Here is a 22,715-nt window from a genome sequence, read left to right as displayed (position 1 = left end):
GAATAGAATAGAATACTAGGTCTTATATTAAGTTTTGCTCCAAACGACGCAAGAGCTGATTGTCTGGCTAGGTCTTATTTTCGGGGAAACACGTTAGTACACAGTAAACACTCAACAAACCACAGGGGCCAATTGGTTTTCTTCTCCGCAATTCATGGCCAGTAGGGGCTATATTTTTCAGATCCAGTTGATTCCAGATTGTTTCTTTCCAGGACAATTCTGGATCTGTTTCTCCGTGAGAAGGCTACTGCACGGACCGTGGTGCATTCCCCACCTCCTATCTGTGGTCTTCACCAGCTGAACTGTCATCAGGCAAGTCAACAGGAACTCAGGGTGGGTGGTAAATTACTGACAAAAATCCCCCTCGGGAAGGATTTTCAGACCTTGGCCCTGACCCAGAACAGCTATGAGAAACATCGTGAGCTGTGACAGTGGTCTGTAGTGCCCTGGGTACAGCTAAGGCATGATTGAGAAAATGGCTCTGGAGTCATGTTCCCCTTCTCTGCCATATGCTAGATGTGTAAACTTGGGCATGTTACCTAACCGTTCTAACTGGATTCCACTTTCTTATCCGAAAGCTGTGGATGACTAGTCCTGCATATACATTAAGTTCCTAGAGATCCACATCTTACCACCACCCTGGTCATCTCTCATCTCATGACTCTTGCCATTCTCAGTAGTACAGACAGAATGAGTTTCTTAAAATTAAAATCTGATCGTCAGTTCCCTTATTAAGCTCCAGGAACTTCCCAGGAATCCTAGGATAATAAGACAACTTCTGTAGTCCTCTCCAACCTTGCATCACTTCAGCCAAAGTGAAACATGTCTTGTTCTCTCCCACCTCAGGGCCTTCATTGCGCAGTTTGCTCTCCCTTCTTTCCTACTCGCCCTTCAGATCTCAGCCCTGTTGCCCCTGGCCAGGCCAGGTGCCCCTTATGTGTGCTGTCACAGTTCCCTACACTTACAAACTTGCCATGGTTTGTAATTAAATACTTGTATGATTATCTGGTTCATGTCTGAAAGAGAGGTAAGGAGATCTGTCTGCTGGAGTCACAACATGTAGTAGCTATTCATTACGTATGTGGACTAAATAAATGATCTTAAACAAATGTAGGAGGGAGGAATGGTTCATCTTTTATGGATGGGAAATCCAAGACTTAGACAGGGGAGGTGAGTTGCCAAAGGATGCACAGTCAGGATCAAATCCTGCTCTTGTGTGCACAACAGCTGTTCCACGTTGCAGCGATTGTGGGCTAGACTGAAAGCAAGCTTGATCTGCCAGAGGTGCCAGGCCATGATGATCTGGGAGGGATGAGAAGTCAGTTAACTGAATTTTGAAATAAAAACTAAAAATCATTTCCCAAAATATAGCACCTTTCTCTGAAAAAGCACAAATACTTTGCAGGTAACATCTGCCACATATAGCACATTAAAATCCCCTAAAGGCAACATGATGTCAAATTATGGGAAATCTTAGAAAAATTTGTTTCAGAAGAGCGGGGAGATGTAGAGAGGCAAGGACTTGAAACATCTTGGCGGGGGAAGGTGCGTGCTGGACCAATCACCCTAAGGAGATGGAGCCATGTTGACAGATTGTTGAGAATGGGAAGGTGGAAGGTGCAGGTGGAGATGGGACATGGGGTGGGGTTGTAGGGATCAGGTAGTAGGCTTAGGGGAGGCTGTGCCCCCTCTGGGGGTAGAAGGAAATGTGCGTGAGCTCTAAAAGCACAGGGACATTTGATCATGAGCACTCCAGAAATTAAAGATGCATATTTGCATAAGCTGCATTCACGTGGACGGTGGGGGAGGCGGGAGGGAGGCAGCTGGGTAGTGGCAGGCGCTAAGACCAGGTGCTGTCAGGCAGGGTCTCTGGTCCTGCTCCCTGCACAAGAACACAGGATATGGTGAGGCCAAAAAGGAACACCCATGGAGCTATAGATAGGGGAGTCATACCACTATATTCTCGATGGTGGCTGGTCGAGACACAAAAGCAAACATCCGCCTGTACCCCAACAAGGGGTCCTCCTGCACCCCAGTCTCGCTGGCGGCCGGGCGAGATACAGGAAGTAGGATCCACATGATCCGCAATCCACCGTCCACTTCTCTGCCAACCAGCCAACTAACAAGAATAGCCACAGCAGTTATATCAGTGGCCAATGGCTAACTGGTTACAGCTGACGGCCAACTAGTCATAGCTGATGACCATCTGCTACCCGAGCCGGCACCTGTCCACGTGAGGCCGAGAGCCTGGAAACTGCTCTCTGGGACTCTGTCCACACAGGTGGCAAGATTGTGGTGGACACCATCAGCCACCGGGAGTCTCTCCAAGAAGCACTTAGTGGTTAACGGACAGAGTGCAGGGGCTGCCCAGCCTCAGGACTAGCAGGGCAGAGAGGACAGGAGGTTCAGGGAGGCCTGGATATGGGGGACACGTGCAGACAAAGGTGGAAGGTGAAGCCAGCGGGAAGGGGAGAAGCAAGGGTGGAAAGTAGAAGGGAGGACTGAGTTTCCAGAGGGTTCTGGAGGCAGAATCTGGAAGCTATCTGTAAGCTGACAGGAGAGTGCCTTCCTGTAGGGCCAGCCCTTCTGGATGTTCTTGCTAGGTGGGTTGGTGATGAGAGCGAGGGTGGGCACCCTGAGTCCCCAGGGCTGTGGCTCTGTCCAGCCAGGAACAGCGTCCCAGTGCCAGCCTCAAAGTAGAACTAACCAAATCCACAGCTGTCGCCTCTGCCTGCAGTACCTCAGCCAAGTCCCTTTGACCGTTAGCAACAGAAACCTGCTGGAATTAGTTTAAGTAAAGGAGGATTTAATGCAAGAAGTCAGGAAACTCTCCCAGAAAGGGCCACAGAAACCCTCACAAAGCCTGAAGTTAGGGACACTAGGGGCTGAAAAGCCAGCAAGAAGAAGGGAGCCTCTGTTTGTATCAGTCTGTCTATCCTTTGGTCTTCTGTTCCTGAATCACCCAGGTTCCCATCTCTGCTTCTCTCTGTCCATCTGCCTCATCCCCCTCTGACTCTCTCTGCTCAACCACGTGCCTGACCAGCCCACGGTCCCCCAGTTCCTCTCCATCTCAAGCGGCCAGCTCTGATGGGTATTCTCATCCTGCGGCCCCAAGCTCACATTTCTCAGGGGGAGCACATGAATAACCAACTTGAATTGGTATCCACCTACACACTGAGCAGCGTGTGGGGTGGGGTGGGGTGGGGTGGGGGGAGGACAGACATGATTGCCTGGAACGGAGGAAGAGTAGCTGCAGCCTGTTTGCCTGGCTGGGGCTGCCAAGGCTGTCAGTGGTCTGTGCCAAGAAACCTGAATGAGGGTGGGCACAGAAAGCCAACGGCCCAGTATGGCCATGGCCATAGAGGAGTTGAGTTCCAAAGGCTCAGGAGACCAGTGTGGATACCAGTCCACTTGTGTGGAGTAGGGTCACAGCTATGGTTGTGGGGCTAGGGGTACACTCCCGAGGAATGGCAACAGGCAGGATGGACACAAACGGGCACCGTGGGAGGCCCTGGAGCAGCCTTGGTGCGAAGGTACTAACCCCTAGGTGCAGAGGCAGCATTTGGCGTGTCCTTCGCCGCCACAGTGCTCCACACCACCTTGAAAGGATGCCTGCCAGCCCCTGTCCCAGACAAAGGGAGAAGCGGATTGTGGAAGAGGAACGTGTTGTTTTCCAGGGAGGATGAACCGGCTATGCAACTCACTGGAGCCAAAAGTGATGGACGACGACATGCTGAAGGTGGCTGTACGGGAGCAGGGCCCACAGGAGGAGGCCGGGCAGCTGGCCAAGCAGGAGGGCATCCTTTTTAAGGACATCCTTTCCCTGCAGCTGGATTTCCAGAGTGAGTATCCCAGTAGAGCAGGGCCACCAGGCGGGCCCCTGGCTTTCTCCACGCCACATACCAGCCCCCGGATTCCATGCAAAGTTCGTATAAAAAGATTCAGTTGTCCCACTCCAAATCTGAGTGAACCACATTGGCCTTGGTGTCTTGGCAGGTGGCACCTAGACGCTGGTCCCTGGCTGTCAGGAGGGAGCTGTGGGGAGGCGGAGGAATGCCCTGGGAGAGCAGCTTTGAAGGAGGGACAGGAAATGGGCCCTGAGGCAGGGAGGCGCCTCGAGGGGCAGGATGGCCTAGTGGGAAGGGAGGCTGGGGACCAGGTACGTCCTCGGTGCCTCGGCGTCCCCATCTGTGCAGTGGGATGGCTGCAGTCCCTGTGCCAAGTGCTAGGAAGACAACATGTGCACAGTGTCTGGTACACTCCGAAAGGCCGGAGAGGGCGGTGAGGGTGGGCAGGGGTCCTGCACACAGAGTGTCCTCCACAGCAGAGTGTCCTGGTCAGAGTGTCGCTCCTGCCTGTCCTGGGCTCCTGCGCTGGCCTGCCGGGTTGTGCACTCAACAAGGGGTGCTTTCTTGTCGCTGTTGTTGGCAGGTGTGGGTGGGTTTTTTTTTCTCTTTTTAAAAATTAAATTTAGTGGGGTAACAATGCTTAATAACATTATGTAAATGTCAGGTGCACATCTTTATAACATCTGTGTACTCTGTTGTCTGCTCACCACGTGAAGTCCAGTCTCCTTCCATCACCATATGTTTGACCCGCTTCACCCTCCTCATCCTCCCCGAGGCGCTGCCCGTGCCAGCCCGTGCCAGACCGAGGACCCAGCAGTGGGCAAGGCCCTGGTCCCCACAGGCGTCCCCGGAGCACGGCCTCCAGGGCCCATCACACTTCTGCGGGAGCCAGCGGGCCTCCCAGAGCAGTGGGGGCCCCTGAGCCGCAGCCCCCGCTGTGGGGAGAGGTTAAAGGGACTGCAAAACGGCTGTCACCACAGGGGGCTGTAGGGTCGAGCACCTTCCTTTTGCTCCCCCTCCCCAACCTAAGGTTCATTCAGCCAGTATTTATCAAGTATCTATTATATGCCAGCTGCTATTCTAGGTACTAGGGATTCAACTGAACAACAAAGACCAAAATACCCTATTGGTCGTTGGTCTTTGTATGCTAAAGTAACATGTGCCATGGACAAAAATCAAGTAAGGAGAGGAGCAAAAGGGAACTGGGGCTGGGGTGCAGTGTTTTATTGGGTGGTCAGAGAAGGTGACAGCTGAGCAACACTAGCAGGAGGTGAGGGAAGGAGCCATGTGGAGATGCAGGGAAAGTGTCCAAGGCAGAGAGAATAGCCCGTGCGAAGGCTGCGTGTGGACACAGGTCAGAGAGGTCCTGGGGTCAGCTAGCATGGGCCTGCGGGGCTGAGGGGTGTTGGGCTTGTACAGTGAGTGAGGTGGGAGCCCTGGGAGGGTCCTGAGCAGAGGAAGGAGAGGGCGGGCTCCAGGTTTTCACAGGATCCCACTGGCTGCAGGGGGACAGACTGGTGGGCCCAAGGGCCAGAGCAGGGGTCTAGCGAGACAGCTACTGCTGTGGTCCAGGGAGCAGTGATGGTGGGCTGGGACCAAGATGGTGGCAGTAGATGAGGATTCCGTATCTTCGCTGAACACTAAACTGGCTTTTGGGGCAGTCCTGTCATGCTCGTAACTCATTTAGAGCTAACTGCCAAATACATCTTGGTTTTGTTGAGTTGTTTTGGCTTTTCCACATGAACTGCTGATGTGTAGCGAAAAGCCAGCATGCAGTTGTGCCAGGCAGAGCACCTAGCTTTGCGGGAGCCACCCAAGGGGGTGGTATCTGCAGGAAGTCAGCCACAGCCAAGGGCTGTCAGTCTAAGGCCAGGGCCAGGGGAGATGCCTGGAAAATCCAGACCAGGGTGGGAGGTGGCTGAGATCCTGGGGCTGAACTGGGCTCTGCCCCAGAAGCACAAGGAGGGGTGATCGCTGGTGTCATTCCGGGAAGTTTGGCCACAGAGAGCTGGGGAACAGACACCAGTCCCACCTGGCCCTGGGACCCTGGGGGAGGCAGGACCCTGGGTCAGAGAAACACTATCCATTCACCCCATGGATACCTGGCTTAAAGAGGGCAGCGAGGAGAGCTGCTGTGCTTCCCTGAGGACCTCACAACCTCAGGGCAAACCCTACCCCTCTGAATGAATATTGAAGCTGCTGCCCCGAATATGTGGTTATTAAGGGCACTTTTTTTTTTTTTTTACCCCTTTCACTTCTGTATTATTTCAGTCTTTTAATGAGTGTATTCTAATTTTACAAGTTTTAGAAATCATTACAAAAGTAAATATAGAAAAAAGGAGCATATAAGCAACAGAGCTATTTGTGGCTTCTAGAAAAAACTAGGGACAAGTATAGGCCTCTAGAATTTGACGTACACAGTACATATTTATAGTTAAGTGTTTTCAGAACTCTTCTGGCTGCCAGTGATAGAAACCAAACCCTGCCTGGTGTAGGAGCAAAGGAATGAGTCAGCTGTGTAACTGTGAAGGTGGTCTTCAGGGACACCAGGGTCAGGTGCTTTGGTGACATGAGAAACCTGACCCTCCTATGGTGTGGGCCATTTATGCCATTCTCCATATATGGACATTTGGGGCTCCCGCTATCTTTCTGCCCCTCATGTGCCTGTAAGGTATTTCTTTGGGCACATACGTAAGTGTCTTTGCACAGATTCCAAGTAGAGAAACTGCAGGGCCAAAGGGCACAGACATTAAACATTTAAGTAAATGTAGCTTAATAGCCCTCTAAAATGGCTGAACTAGTTGACTGGCCCTCCCATCAACAGTGCACAGGAAGGCATTCGCCCTTCAGCCTTGACTCTGTCACATGGCAGAAGGAAGAAGGAGGACCCCTGCCTGTGTCCTGTGTCCTGTGCCCAAGTGGTTCTGGCCTCCCAGGCAGCCCCCGAGCCTGGCCCTAGAGGCCCGTGCCCTGAGTAGGTCCAGCCCACCTTCACCGAGACCCCCACCCACCCCCACACCCATGGACCCATTAGGGCCTCTATGGCCCGATCACTACGCACTGTGCACTAGCGGGGACTCGGAGCTCCTCAATGCTCGGCCCACATCTCCAGGGCGCTCACAGACTCCAGGGCGAAGCAGCGGATTGTGGGACCTTATATGTGGTAGCACTGGTCGCCTCGGTCCTCTGATACATTGGTACCAAACTCTAACCCCAAGCCGAGGCTGGAGCCCGCTGAAGCTTCTCTGATTGTCGCAGACATCCTCCGCATCGACAACCTCTGGCAGTTTGAGAACTTGAGGAAGCTGCAGCTGGACAATAACATCATTGAGAGGATCGAGGGCCTGGAGAACCTCACACACCTGGTCTGGCTAGGTAAGGCCCTTCCTGTGTGTGTCCGCCCTCATCCAAGGTGACAGCCTGCCAAGGTAAGACCTGCCAAGGTAGTTGTCTCCCCAGGCAACAGTCTGCTGCCGGCCCACCATTAGCCCAGGTGCAGCAGAAGCTCTGTCTGCTGGGAGCGAGAATGCCGCTTGTTTTAAGAAGCCCAGGGCCTGTGCTGGGTAGACACAGCAAAGATGTGCCAGGACAGAATATTCTATTCCCACCTGCCAAACTTCCCAGTTGTGGGGAGGTCAAAGGAGCAGGCTTGCATTCCTTCTAGTTACTCTAGACTCAGGTTGACAGACAACCACGGACCGTACCAGTCAGGGGGGCTCAGATAAAACCAAAAACCATCATCACAGCTGTTAGTTGCACTTACTACCTGCTAAGCATGGGCCTGTATGCTTTTCATATGAGATCTTTTAATCCACACAGCTTCCCCATTGTAGAGATGAGCAAACTGAGGTCACAGGCTCCCAGCACAGCTCTGCCTGACTCCGGAGCTGTGGCTCTCACTGCTGAGACCACAAGGGTCCTGATGAACTGTGTCCACCTGCTGGCCTTCAGAGGCAGCCTCACAACTGGTGAGGGGCAGGTGGGCACCTAACAGCGAGAGGGGCCTGGCTCGCGAGCTCTTTATAACTGTCTTGTTTAGCTCTCACAGCAACCCTAAATGATAGGTATCTCTCACTGTCCCAATCTACTGAAGAGGAACTCAGGCTACAAGAGGCCAAGGCACTTGCCTGAAGCTTCACCACCAAGAAATAGCAGAGCTGGGGTGCCAACCCATGCCTGTCTGAACCCAAAGTCCACGTTCCCTCCATCCTGTCAGGCTGCTTCCCCATAAAGAGCAGCCTGGGCATTGGTGTACCTCTCAATTTGCAAAATCCTTTCCCCTACAATTGTGCTGACAGTGGACAGCCCACAGCGCCACGCAGGCAGGACCATGCTGCCATTTCACAGATGCAGCAGCAGAGGCAGACCACAGCCAGGGCTCCTGACTGCTAGGCCCAGGCACCCACTTCTGGCACCCACTTCCGGCACCCCAGCACTCAGCCATGCTCAGTCCCGGGCTTGGCAGCACAACTGCATCACTGGGAGTCATCTGTTTCTCTAGGAGATGAAGGAGGAGAAGAGGGTGCTGGGTCAGCCCCGACCCTGAGCCGTGTCCCCCCACCCCGGAGGCCTACCAGGCACTGGCGTCTGAATGCTGTGCTTTTAGGACAGAACTACCAGGTCCCTTGCCTATAAAATAAGTGCCACAGGTCCCTATTAGATGCCCCTATGATGCCCAGCGTTCTGTGGTATAAGGGTGAGAAAGCAGAAGAGGAAAGCTGTGGTCAGCCTTCACGGCTCAGAGGCTCAGAAGCCAGCCCTTGTCCAGCCACAGCACTAGTCCAGGGACCTAGCCACAGCCGGAAAAGCTGCGTCCCTGGGATGTCGGGGCTCTGATGGTTCAGCACAGCCCCCACCTACATGCACAAGCCCTGCTGGTGGCCCGCCACCGTCTGCTGCCCCAGGGCTCAGGATGGGCTGGAGCTGGCAAGTGCTGGTCCTGCAAAGCTGGCCATGCTCACCTCGTCCCACTGGCACTCAGGGATGTCTTGTTGGTAGCTTGCAATTGGCCGTGGTGGGAGGAGTCCTTAAACCACAGAAATCAGCAAGCCCCACAAATCAGAGCTTCCCTCACCCCACCCCCCATTGTTAAACATTTACCTGCATCACACCACTGCTTCCCGGGCATGTAGCCAGGCCTCCAAGGAGTAGAAGCTGGCTGCCTGGTGGCCAAGGAGGTGGCTGCCGGGCATTTGGCCAACCCCAGCGCACTTCCCAGCTCTGCCCATGTACTGACTGGTTTTACACAAGTTATTTCAGCCCTCTGATCCGGTTTCTTTATGTGCTGTGTGATCTTTTTTTTTTTTTAATTTATTTTTTCAATTTATTGGGGTGACAATTGTTAGTAAAAGTACATAGATTTCAGGTGTACAATTCTGTATCACATCATCTATAAATTACATTGTGTGTTCACCACCCCGAGTCAGCTCCCCTTCCATCACCATATATTTGATCCCCCTTACCCTCATCTCCCACCCCCAACCCCCTTACCCTCTGGTAACCACTAAATTACGTTCCCCAGATTAATTTTCAAACCCCGTGGCCATCTTGTGGTTACTGATTGTTTTCTAATCCCCTCACCTTCCCCCCCCCCCCCGCCCATCTAGCAACCCTCAGTTTTTCCTCTTTGTCTCCAAAACTGTTTCTGATTAGTTCATTCACTTATTCTTTTCTTTAGATTCCGCATATAAGTGAGATCATATGGTACTTATCTTTCTCTGTCCGACTTATTTCACTTAACATAATGTTCTCTAGGTCCATCCATGTTGTTGCAAATGGTAAGATTTCTTTCTTCTTTATGGCTGCGTAATACTCCATTGTATAAATGTACCACATTTTCTTAATCCAGTCATCTCCCGATGGGCATTTCATTTGTTTCCATGTCTTAGCTATTGTGTATAGTGCTGCAATAAACATAGGAGTGCATAAAGATTTTTGAATTGGAGTTTTGGATTTCTCCGGATAGATACCTAGGAGTGGAATTACTGGATCATAGGGTAGTTCCATTTTCAGATTTTTGAGATACCTCCATACTGTTTTCCATAGTGGCTGCACCAATCTGCAATCCCACCAACAGTGCACAAGCGTTCCCTTTTCTCCACATCCGCACCAGCACTTGTTGTTTGTTGATTTATTGATGATAGCCATTTTGACTGGGGTGACTGGGGTCTCATTGTGATTTTTATTTGCATTTCTCTGATGGTTAGTGCGGTTGAGCATTTCTTCATATGTCTGTTTGCCATCTGTATGTCCTTTTTAGAAAAATGTCTCTTCAAGTCCTCTGCCCATTTTTTAATTGGGTCGTTTGTTTTTTTGGAGTTGAGTTGAGTGAGTTTTTTTATAGATTTGCGATATTAATCCCTTATCAGATATATCGTTGGCAAATATCTTTTCCCATTCAGTAGGATCCCTTTTTGTTTTATTGATGGTTTCCTTTGCTGTGAAAAAACTTTTTAGTTTGATATAATCCCACATGTTTATTTTTTCTCTTACTTCCCTCGCGCGAGGGGATATATCAGTAAAAATGTTACTCCGGGTAATGTCTGAGAAGTTTCTTCCTATATTTTCTTCTAGGTATTTTATGGTTTCAGATCTTACATTTAAGTCTTTAAGCCATTTTGAATTTATTTTTGTATATGGTGTAAGGAGGTGGTCCAGCGTCATTTTTTTGCATGTGTCTGTCCAGGTTTCCCAGCACCATTTATTGAATAGACTGTCTTTACCCCATCGTACATTCTTGCTTCCATTGTCGTAGATTAAATGGCCATATAGGCATGGATTTATTTCTGGACTCTCTATTCTGTTCCATTGATCTATGTGTCTGTTTTTATGCCAGTACCATGCTGTTTTGATTACTGTAGCCTTGTAGTATAATTTGATGTCAGGTATTGTTATACCTCCCACTTTGTTCTTATTTCTCAAGATTGCCTTTGCTATTCGGGGTCTTTTATGGTCCCATATAAATTTTAGGATTATATGTTCTACTTCTGTGAAAAACATCGTTGGTAGTTTGATAGGAATTGCGTTGAATATGTATATTGCCTTAGGCAGTATGGACATTTTAACTATATTAATTCTTCCTATCCATGAACATGATATGTGTTTCCATCTATTTATATCTTCTTTCATTCCTTTCTTCAGTGTCTTATAATTTTCTGAGTACAGATCTTTTACTTCTTTGGTTAAATTTATTCCCAGGTATTTTATAGTCTTTGGAGCAATTGTAAATGGGATTGTTTTTTTAATTTCTCCTTCTGATGTTTTATTATTGGTATATACAAATGCAACTGATTTCTGAATATTAATTTTGTATCCCGCTACTTTACTAAATTCATCTATCAGCTCTAATAGCTTCTTGGTGGAGTCTTTAGGGTTCTCTATATATAGTATCATATCATCTGCATATAATGACAATTTTACTTCCTCCTTACCAATTTCGATGCCTTTTATTTCTTTTTCTTGTCTGATTGCTGTGGCTAGAACTTCCAGCACTATGTTGAATAGAAGCGGAGATAGTGGGCAACCTTGCCTTGTTCCTGATCTTAAGGGGAATGGTTTTAGCTTTTCCCCATTGAGTATGATGTTAGCTGTGGGTTTGTCATATATGGCCTTTATTATGTTGAGATATGATCCCTCTATCCCCACTTTCTTAAGGGTTTTTATCATAAATGGCTGTTGGATTTTACCAAATGCTTTTTCTGCATCTATTGATACGATCATGTGATTTTTATTTTTCATTTTGTTTATGTGGTGTATCACATTAATTGATTTGCGGATGTTGAACCACCCCTGCATACCAGGGATGAATCCCACTTGATCATGGTGAATGATCTTTTTAATGTATTGCTGAATTCTGTTCGCTAATTTTTTGTTGAGGATTTTTGCATCTATGTTCATTAGAGATATCGGCCTGTAGTTTTCTTTTTTTGTGGTGTCTTTGTCTGATTTTGGGATCAGGGTGATAGTGGCTTCGTAAAAAGTGTTTGGGAGTCTTCCCTCCTTCTGGATTTTTTGGAAGAGCTTGAGGAGAATAGGTGATAGTTCTTTTTTGAACATTTTGTAAAATTCACCTGTAAAGCCATCTGGTCCAGGGCTTTTGTTTGTTGGGAGATTGTTGATTACTGATTCAGTTTCCCTGGTGGTAATCAGACTATTCAGGTTTTCTGTTTCTTCTTGAGTTAGCCTTGGAAGGTTGTACGCCTCTAGGAAATTGTCCATTTCTTCCAGATTGTCAAATTTGTTGGCATATAGTTGCTCATAGTACTTTCTTAAAACTTTTTGTATTTCTGCAGTGTCTGTTGTCACTTCTCCTCTTTCATTTCTGATTTTATTAATTTGGGTCCTCGCTCTGTTTTTTTTTTTAATGAGTCTGGCTAAAGGTTTGTCAATTTTGTTTATCTTCGCTAAGAACCAACTCTTGGATTCATTGATCTTTTGTATTGTTTTTCTGGTTTCTATTTCATTTATTTCTGCTCTGATCTTTATTATCTCCTTCCTTGTGCTCCCTTTGGGCTTATTTTGCTGTTCTTTTTCCAGATCCCTTAAGTGTGAAGATAAACTGTTGATTAGTGCTGTTTCTTGTTTCTTTAGGTAGGCCTGCAAAGCTATGAATTTCCCTCTTAGGACTGCTTTCGCGGCATCCCATAGATTTTGAGTCGTCGTGTTTTCATTTTCATTTGTCTCGAGATATCTTTTGATTTCTTTCTTGATCTCCTGCTTGACCCATTCATTATTTAGTAATAAGTTATTCAGCCTCCATGAATTGGTGTGTCTTCCAGTTTTTTTCCTGTAGTTCATTTCTAATTTCATAGCATTGTGATCAGAGAAGACAATTGGTATGATTTCAATTTTCTTAAATTTATCAAGACTTGTTTTGTGGCCTAACATATGGTCTATCTTGGAAAATGTTCCATGTGCGCTTGAGAAAAACGTGTATTTTGCAGCATTGGGGTGAAATGCTCTGAAAATATCGATTAAATCCAAGTGGTCCAATGTATCATTTAAGGCTGTTGTTTCCATATTGATTTTCTGTCTGGAAGACCTGTCCTTTGTTGTCAGAGGTGTGTTGAAGTCCCCTACTATGATAGTGTTACTGTTGATCTCTGTCTTTATGTCAGTCAGTACCTGTTTTATATATTTAGGTGCTCCTATGTTGGGTGCATAGATGTTTACTAGGGTCATGTCCTCTTGTCGGATCGATCCCTTTATTATTATATAGTAAATCTTTATCTTTTAATATGTTCTTCATTTTAAAGTCTATTTTGTCAGATATAAGTATTGCAACTCCAGCTTTCTTCTCATTTCCATTTGCATGAAATATCTTACTCCAACCCTTCACTTTCAGCCTGTGTGTGTCTTTTGTTCTGAGGTGAGTCTCTTGTGTACAGCATATACAAGGGTCTTGCTTTCTTATCCAGTCAGCCACCCTATGTCTCTTGATTGGAGCATTTAATCCGTTTACATTTAAAGTGATTATTGATAGGTACATAGTTATTGCCATTTTTAAATTTGTAGTTAGGTTGTTTTGATCTTTCTTCTATTTACAGAAGTCCTTTTAGTATTTCTTGCAATGCTGGCTTGGTGGTAAATTACTTTAGCTTATTCTTTTCTGAGAAGCTCTTTATCTCTCCATCAACTTTAAATGATAGCCTTGCTGGATAAAGCAATCTAGGTTGTAGGCCTTTGTTTTCCATCACTTTGAGTATCTCCTGCCACTCCCTCCTGGCCTTCAATGTTTCTGTAGAAAAATCATTTGATAGTCTTATGGGAGTTCCCTTGTATGTAACCCTCTGTCTTTCTCTTGCTGCTTTTAGGATTCTCTCTTTGTCTTTAAGCTTTGCCATTTTAACTATCTTGTGTCTTGGTGTGGACTTGTTTGGGTTTATCCTGGTTGGAACTCTCTGCACTTCCTGGGCTTGTATGTTGGTTTCCTTCATCAGGTTAGGGAAGTTTTCGGACATTATTACTTCAAATATGTTCTCAATCCCTTGCTTCCTCTCTTCACCTTCTGGTATTCCTATGATGCGCATGTTGTTGCGCTTGATGTTATCCCAGAGGTCTCTTAGGCCATCCTCATTGTTTTTTATTCTTTTTTCTTTCTGTTGTTCCGTTTGGGTGATCTCTGCTACCTTGTCTTCTAAGTCGCTGATTCGATCCTCTGCTTCATCTAACCTGCTGGTAATTCCTTCAAGTGAGTTCTTAATTTCAGTAATTGTGTTCTTTAGTTCTAACTGGTTGTTCGTTATGATTTCTACATCCTTCTTTATGTCTTCTCTAAGCTCCTTAAACATTCTTATCACCAGTGTTCTGAACTCTGTCTCTGAAAGGCTGGTTACCTCTGCTTCATTTGGTTCCAGTTGTGGAGGTTTCTTCTGTTCTTTTATTTGGGACGTGTATCTTTGTTTCCCCATTCTGGCTGACTCTCTGTGTTTGCTTTGATGTATTAGGTAGATCCCCTAGAGTTCTTAGTTCTTGCGGGGTTATCTTATGTAGTATGTGTCGTTTATATTTGGCTTGCACTACTTCGTTCTTCTCCTCTGCGTGTGCTCCAAAGGTGACTCTTGTGTTATGTATATTGTCCTGTTCAAGAAGATCTTTAATTGCTTTTTGCTTGTGAGTAGGTGGGGCTAACTCCTAGTCTGACTCGTTGTGAGACTTGGCTCTGCCCACCGCAGGGCGTTCTGCTGCGTGAGGGTTGACCACTTAAATGTGGTTTGGCCTCTATGGGCTCTAGTGCCTGCAGAGAATTCCCTCTGGGTGTATGACCTGCAGGTGAAACTCGGCAGCACTCCGGTTTGGTCTGGAGTTGGCCTCTGGATCTGTTGAATCTTGTGCCTCTTAAGCTGGGCCCTCCTGGTCTCAGTGCTCTCCGTTCCGCCCTGGGATCTCGTGCGTGCCGGAACTGCGGGTCCCACCGCGGTTTTCGTCGCCGCCGCCCCTGCTGCCGCCGCCACCGGCCCGCGCGTTTTCACTCCGCTCCCTTCCTTCCTTCCCCTGCTCGCCCAATTAGCGCACCTTCAAGTAATCCTTCCACGAGTCTCTTAGCTGTTCTGTGTGATGAGCAGAGTTCTTTGATGGGTTTTAGGTCCCGTTTGTAATAAGATCCGGAGGAGAACTCAGACAGTGCACCCTGCTGCCGCCATTCCTATGACCATGTGCTGTGTGATCTTGATCCCGGCCCCTTTGAATCTTGGTTTCCTCATCCGTAAAATACAGGCGGTAACCACCAAAATGTCCTTCGATAGATGAATGGATAAAGAAGTTGTGGTATATATACACCACGGAATACTATTCGGCTGTAAGAAAAGGTGATATAGGACCATTTGTGACAACATGGATGGATCTTGAGAGTATAATGCTAAGCGAAATAAGTCAGGCAGAAAAAGCAGAGAACCATATGATTTCACTGATATGTGGTATATAAACCAAAAACAACAAAAGAACAAGACAAACAAATGAGAAACAAAAACTCATAGACACAGACAATAGTTTAGTGGTTACCAGAGGGTAAGGGGGAGGGAGGTGGGAGATGAGGGTAAAGGGGATCAAATATATGGTGATGGAAGGAGAACTGACTCTGGCTGGTGAACACACAATGGGATTTATAGATGATGTAATACAGAATTGTACACCTGAAATCTATGTACCTTTACTAACAATTGTCACCCCAATAAACTTAAAAAAACAAGAAATAAAACACAGGAGGGGCCAGCTATGCTGTGAGGATTAAATGAGGTAATGCAGTCAGGGGCAGTAGTCTCAGCTGCCAACCGGTGAGCGTCCATGATATACCAAGGAGGCTGAATTCAGAAGGATAAACTGACTCTCCAAATCACCTTTTTTTTAAAAAAACTTATTGGGTAACAGTGTGTTCTTTCGAGGACCATCGGCTCCACGTCCAGTGGCCGTTTTCAATCTAGTTGCAGGGGCGCAGCCCACCATCCCATGCGAGAGTCAAACCGGCAACCTTGTTGTAAGGAGCACGCGCTCTAATAACTGAGCTAACAGGCCGCCCCGAAATCACCTTTTCAATGTGATAGCTTGCAGCTATCATGGCCATATTTCCAAGTTCATGGAAAATTCCATTTGGGTGTCTGGGCCATTGTAGTTCCAGGACAGGGTTGCAACCCCAGTCCCAACCAAAAACCTGCGGTGGAGAAAATTCGGTTCTATTCCCAAAGATGTGAAACTTGGGTTAGAGAGCATCCTGACGTCTCAGCTGAGGTTGGGCTTGGGCTTGGCGGGGGAAGGGGAGCCTGAGTCAGCTGTGATGTAGCTGGAAGAACTTGGCCTGCGCCTGTCCAGGGAACAGCCCTGGGGGAGCTGTGGGCACCACCACAGTTAGCTGTGTGCTTTGGGGTAAATCATTGAGCCTTTCTGAGCTTCAGCTTCCCATCTGAGCAAATGGGGAGAGAAACTCCAAACTGCCACTCAAGGCTGTTGTCTGGGGATATACACACTTGATAAACTGGTAAATGCTACACAGACAGGTATTATTACTAAAACACCGTCGAAGTGAGGGAGGGAGACCCTCCCTCTCGTCTCCCCCACCCCAAGATACACTGTTTCAGACCTGCCAGCAAGCAGTTCCATATCAGGACAATGACAGAGCACAGGCATGAGTACTGGGCCATGTGTCCCGGCCAGGAAGACGAGTGGTGGGACTGGAGGGGCGATGAAAGTCTGAGGCCACAGGAAGGAATCCATGCACGGCTTCTAGAAGACCATAAGCTGCCAGACTGAGTCAGTTCCCGGCCCGACGACTTGGGGCTGGCTCACGGAGCATAAGGAGCCTTGATGGTTTTGTGGCAGGACACCCCACCCCCTCACCTGTCACTCAGCCCTCTGGCCCTCTTCCTTCCAGACCTGTCCTTCAACAACATTGAGGCCATCGAGGGGCTGGACACACTGGTAAACCTGGAGGACCTGAGCCTGTTCAACAACCGTATCTCCAAGATCGACTCTCTGGACGCCCTGGCCAAGCTGCAGGTGCTGTCACTTGGCAACAACCAGATCGGCAACGTGATGAATGTGAGCACAGGGCCCGGCTGAGGGTGCACCCGACCCCCCCGGTCAGGGGGGGCTGGGGCCTGGGGGTCTGCGGCGAGGGGAAATGCAGGCTCAGCCTTCCAGATCGTCCCTTTTTTCTAGAAAAGCTAGAAATCCAGATTATTCTACAAGAGATCTGATAATGTTAAGCAGCATGCTTCAGCCGTGAAAGCCCAGCTGCGGGTGCCACTTGGCAGCCCGCCTTGGGGGGGTCTCTTTCTTCCTCTGAGCCCCACCCTCAGCAAACTTTGCTGAGGCGGATGTGGGGCGTTTGGCCTGTGCTCCGTGGGTACAGAGACCAAAGCCATAGCCCCTTTGGGGGTGCCCAGCACACACCCACATAATCAAGACACACAAGATGACAAGAAACCTGGGTCCACCCCCAGGATGTCGGGTGTATGTGTGAGTGGGCAGGGGCCATTGGTCATTTGGGAGGTGGGCTGGCCCCTGCCCACCCCACAACAGGTTCGCAACAGCGAGCTGGGGCCATGACCCCAGCGGCTGGGGGTGTGGCATCTTTCATGAGGGTCCTGTGTCAGAGGTGACATTACCAGATTTCTCCTGGATCAGAACCGTTGCTGGGACCCATTTTTCCGGCTTGCCAGTCAATCCTGGGAACGGTCCACTACCGTTTCAAGATTCGTTTTCTACTTAGGTCAGTCAGATGGCCTAGGTCCAAATCCCAGCCACACGCCCTAAGGCTTGAACCTTCTGTGCCTCAGTTTCCTCATCTGTAAAATGGAGATGATGGCCATAACCTACCTGCCAGGAATCAAGTGAGGTGATGAGCGTGAGGCAGGCACTGCATTCAGGGTCAGGCTGGGTACTTTCTTAACAAAGGGAGGCCTGTGAGAGCCGAGATCCTTCCCGAGAGAGTGGCGGGAGAGGTGAGGTGATTTTTGAATCAGACTCACAGAAAGATGATTGGAATTTTGTCATTGAGCAGAAGGACAGGCTTCCTGGGAGGAGGGCATGGCTTGAGCAAACCAAGGCCAGGAGATGCGCTCGGGGTGCCTGCCTGGGAATGCACATTCCCTCGAGGAGCTCAAGTCCCTGGAGGAGGTCCAGGGGTGTGTTGCAGGGCAGCGAGCGCCCAGGACAGCAGAGGGGAGCTGTGGAGGCTTTGGGGCTTCGGTGTGTTTTGGAAGGAAACTCTGCCACCATGAGGATGGATTTGAGGGGGATTGTGTGAGTGGGGGAAGCAAGGAAAGCGCCATCATAAAGACACAGCATCTCTGAAGCAAGGACTTGGGTGAGGCAGTGTGTCGGTTAGGCGACCTCAGGGAGCTACAGTGAGCCAGAGGGCAGGAAGAACCAACCTGCAGTGTGGTCCTGAGATCGCTGCTCTAAGTGATGGGGCTTACCCTCTGCTGGGCCCTCGGGTATCCAGAATGCCTCCCAGGAGTGAACACCTGAAGGGCCAGAGCCTGAGGCATTTATTCCCCAGTAGCTGAGGGATGCCCGAGAGATGAACTCCTGCCTGCCCTTGCTTCTGGGTGGTCCTCAGAGAGCTGAGGCAGGTGCAGGGATGAGATGGGCATTGCCAGCGGGAGTCCAGCCCAGCGGCAGCTGAGCCCAGGGCATGCCGAGGGCCACCACAAGCACACGGGGCCATCCAGCAGCATGATGACTGGTGCTGGGAAGAAGAGCAGGCTTATCGCCAGGGCTTCAGGGATGCACGTGCCGTCTGCCTCTCGGCTCCGCTGTCCTCAGCATCTCCTGGGCTGCTGCTTTTCATGGTTGAAGTCAAGGCCACGGGCTTCCTCATCCACATCTGGCTGGGCAGACAGCTCAAGAAATCGCCTCCTAACAGAGACAGTCCGTTCTGAGCAGAGCCCACACCCTCCCTCAACCAACATCAGAGCTGGGGATGGCCAGGCGGGCTGGCTCGACGGATGGCTGGAGTGGGTCACGCTCTAGTTCTGACCTGTGTTTGAGTCTGTGCAGCGGGGCCGAACCCTAGAGGCTATGTAGTCTCAGAAGTTTGCCACCCACCCCAGGCAGGAGGATGTAAACCAAACCAGTGCTCTTTTCAGGGCTCCAGCCTGATTACTCAGCCTGCTTCTGCTCTGTGCAGCTGGCCCACAGGACAGCTGACTCCTGAAGGGTCCGCGGAGTCGAGAGCTGAGTGGAGAGCTGAGATTTAATCAGCTACTGACTGTCTGACCTTGAGACAGGGACAGCGTTCTGGGGGCTCATTTGCCCATCTGTAAAATGAGAGGAACAGTAGTCTCCCCCAGGTTGCTGTGAGGGTTGAATCAATTAGAGAGGGCTAAGTAGCTCATACAGGGCATGGCACATAGTAGGTACACAGAAAGTGCTGGTTTTTCAGAAATTTCTAGATTAAGGACTACCCCCAAACAGCCATAAATCTCGCTGTTTGAAAACTTCTCTGAGCATTTCCCAGCTGTTCCTGCCTAGGTAGGTCCAGTATACCCCCCAGGCCTGACTTGTTACCCCTTGGACATCGGAGACTTCAATGGACCCCAGGCGTTGTCCCTTATGAAGGTCCAGGCCTACCCTTGGAGGTGGATGCCCACTCCCAGTCCATGCCCCAGCCCCGCTGTGGACATCCCACTCCCTCCCCTGACCTTGGGCACCCTCCCATTCCACCCCTTCAGGGACTGGCAGAAAGAAACTCTATCCCCGTTTCCAGTGGGATGTTGGGTACCAGGTAGCCCATACAGAAGAAAAGCGGGTAAAGCTGGTCCCCAGAGAGAAAGAGGAAGGAAGAAGATGCCTGGGAGAAGCCGCCGGGGAGTGCTGAGGTATCTGGGCCTAGATCGCATTGTTCTGGAGGCCTGGCCACGGGCCAGAGATGCTGGGGTCCCTGCATCCTCTTCGTCTCGTCAGGGGCCAGCCCCCTTGGTGGGCTGACTTAATCACCTGCAAACCCATCTGTGACTTTAGCTCTTACCTGCACTGTGTAGCTGACATCTAATTATACACTTTCTTGTTATTTATTTACTTACTAGTCTTCTTTTAATACCTTTTTATTGCATTGAAAACAAGCAGATGTTTCAGCAGAACTCAGGGCACACAGGGAAGAGCCCCTGTGTCCGCACAGGGCCACACAGGGCACACAGGGCCTCAATCCTGGCCCTTTCCAGAGGCCACAGCTGCTTCTAAGTTGCATGTATCTTTCCAGGCATCTTGTTTAAACGTTTCGCATGATTGTCACATCAGTCTGGCTAACCCTCCAAGTGCCTGCCTTCAGTCATTCCCTCTCTTTCTGGGTCATCAGTCCCCCTCTGCTGGACCATTCCATTACTTACGTAGATGTGGCATGATATATTTTCTAGTCCCCAACAGGTGGACATTGACGTTGTTTCCAGCCTCATGTTGTTAAACAGAAGCTATAATGGATGTCCTTGAAGAGGGCTTACTTTAAACCTGGATGAGTCCACATGGAATTGCTGGGTGTGAAGGCATTGTACACTTTTTATTTTGATGGATCTTGCCACATTTTCGTCTATAGAAGGGACACTATTTACAAACCCCCAGCAGTTATGACAGGACCTATTTCCTCTCTCCTTCCACAATATACGTGGCTATCAGACCATTCACTCTTTAACAATCTCAAGAGGAAAAGTGAAGTTTCACGGGGAGACCTCTTCAAAGTTAAATCACATCCTATCTCCACACCCCACATGCACTCAAAACTTCAATGGCTTCCATTGTCTTAGCGCAAAGTCCAAACTCGAGACTGCAGCTTTGACCCAAGACTTACACGAATCAGCCCTGACTTTGTTTCCAATCTTGCCTCGAGTCCTGCTCCAACCCCCTCCCCAGCCAAGCTGCAACCACCCTGGCCTGGCTTACTTCCTGGCCCATGCCAAGCTCTCTCCTGCTTCAGGGTCTTTGTGCGGTTTTTGCTTCGGGGAATGCACTCTCCTCTGCCCTCAGAGACCTCTGAGTTCCCTAACTGAGAAAGACCTCGCTATTATTTTTTCTCATGACCAATCTTTATGTCTTTATAGCACTTACCCAAAAAAGTAATGATTTTATTTACTTTTAAAAACATTCTTGTGCCCTACTCCTAGAATGCTCCTGCAATAAGGGCAGGGACTACGTCAACTTTGTACCCCCTAACTCCCCAAGGCCTAGCATGTGCCTGAGGCCTGGTAGGTGCTTAATAATGTTTGTTGAATGAATACATCAATAACTGAACAATTCCTTCAGAAAAGCATGCTAGGTTTCTTTTCTGTCTTTTGCATAGTAGGACAGTGTCTAGGTGCTCAGAAGTTGCTATGAAAGAAAATACAGGCATGCCTCAGAGATATTGCAGGTTTGGTTCCAGACCACTGCAATAAAGTAAATATCATAATAAAGCAAGTCACATGAATTTTTTGGTTTTCCAGGGCATATACCGTGTTTCCCCGAAAATAAGATCTAGCTGGACCATCAGCTCTAATGTGTCTTTGGGAGCAAAAATTAACATAAGACCAGGTCTGATATTACATTATATAAGACGCAGGCTTATATTATATTAAAATAAGACCGGGTCTTATATTAAGTTTTGCTCCAAAAGACACATTAGAGCTGATGGTCTAGCTACGTCTTATTTTCGGGGAAACATGGTAAAAATGATGTTTACACTATAGTCTATTACGTGTGCAACAGCATTATGTCTCAAAACAGTGTACATACCTTAATTAAAAAATATTCTATTGCAACAAACTCAGATGCAGACAACAAACAGAATGGTAGTCACCAGAGGGGAAGGAGGCTGAAGAGGGTAAAATGAATCAAATACAAGGTGGTGGAAGGAGACTAGACTTCCGGTGGTGAGCACACAATAGACTGTACAGGTGTTGGATTGTAAAGCTGTACACCTGAAATTTGTATAAGGTTATTAACCAATGTTACGCAATAAATTTAATTTTAAAAGTTTCACTATAAAAAATACTTTATTGTTAAAAAAAAATACTAACCATCATCTGAGCCTTCAGTGAGTTGTAATCTTTTTGCTGGTGGAGGATCTTGTCTCGATGTTGAGGGCTGCTGACTGATCAGCGTGGTGGTTGCAGAAGGATGAGATGGCAATTTCTTAAAACAAGACAACTATGAAGTTTGCTGCATCGATCGACTCTTCCTTTCGTGAACAATTTCTCTGTAGCATGTGATGCTGTTTAATAGCATTTTACTCACAGCAGAACTTTCAAAATTGGAGTCAATCCTCTCAAACCCTGTAGTTGCTTTATCAACTAAGTTTGTGTAACGTTCTAAGACCTTTGTTGTCATTTTAACAATCTTCACAGCACCTTCACCTGGAGTAAATTCCATCTTAAGAAACCACTTTCTTTGCTTATGCATAACAGCAACTCCTCATCTGTTAAAGTTTTATCATGAGACTGCAGCAATTCGGTCACATCTTCAGGCTCCATTTCTAACTCTAGTTCCCTTACTATTTCCACCACATTTGCAGTTACTTCCTCCGCTGAAGTCTTCAACCCCTCAAAGTCATCCATGAGGGCTGGAATCAACTTCTTTCAAACTCTTGTTAATGTTGTTATTTTGACCTCTTCCCATGAATCACAAAATATTCGCAATGGCATCTAGAATGGTCAGTCATTTCCAGAGGTTTTCAACTTATCTTGCCCAGATCCATCAGTAGAATCACTATCTATGGCCTTACGAAATGTATCTCTTAAATTATAAGACTTGAAAGTCGAACTCACTTCTCTATCTATTGGCTGAATTTTGTGTTAGTAGTCATGAAAGCGACACTAATCTCATACACCTCCATCAGAGCTCTTGGAGTGACCAGGTGCATTGTCAATGAGCAGTAATATTTTGAAAGGAATTTTTTGTTCTGAG

At 48.2% G+C, this 22,715-nt stretch overlaps 1 protein-coding gene across 4 annotated transcripts in view; it reads left to right on the top strand.

Annotated features, from left to right (window-relative positions):
* The window catches only part of DRC3 (dynein regulatory complex subunit 3), a 45,493-nt gene that overhangs the window by 873 nt on the left and 21,905 nt on the right, over nt 1-22,715 (top strand). The window contains exons 2-5 of one of the 4 annotated variants that reach the window (XM_033089589.1): nt 213-312; nt 3,678-3,842; nt 7,107-7,223; nt 16,711-16,877. In XM_033089589.1, coding sequence (XP_032945480.1) covers nt 3,683-3,842; nt 7,107-7,223; nt 16,711-16,877 — 444 coding nt within the window. In that variant the 5' untranslated portion in view covers nt 213-312; nt 3,678-3,682. Of the gene's footprint in view, nt 1-212; nt 334-3,677; nt 3,843-7,106; nt 7,224-16,710; nt 16,878-22,715 lie in introns of all 4 variants that reach the window. The other 3 variants (XM_033089588.1, XM_033089590.1, XM_033089591.1) reach the window with 3 other exon arrangements.

The sequence above is a fragment of the Rhinolophus ferrumequinum genome, chromosome 21 (assembly GCF_004115265.2).
Source record: "Rhinolophus ferrumequinum isolate MPI-CBG mRhiFer1 chromosome 21, mRhiFer1_v1.p, whole genome shotgun sequence".
Classification (NCBI taxonomy): Eukaryota; Metazoa; Chordata; class Mammalia; order Chiroptera; family Rhinolophidae; genus Rhinolophus; species Rhinolophus ferrumequinum.
Note: the sequence above shows the minus strand (reverse complement) of the source record. Positions and strands in the feature narration are given on the sequence as shown.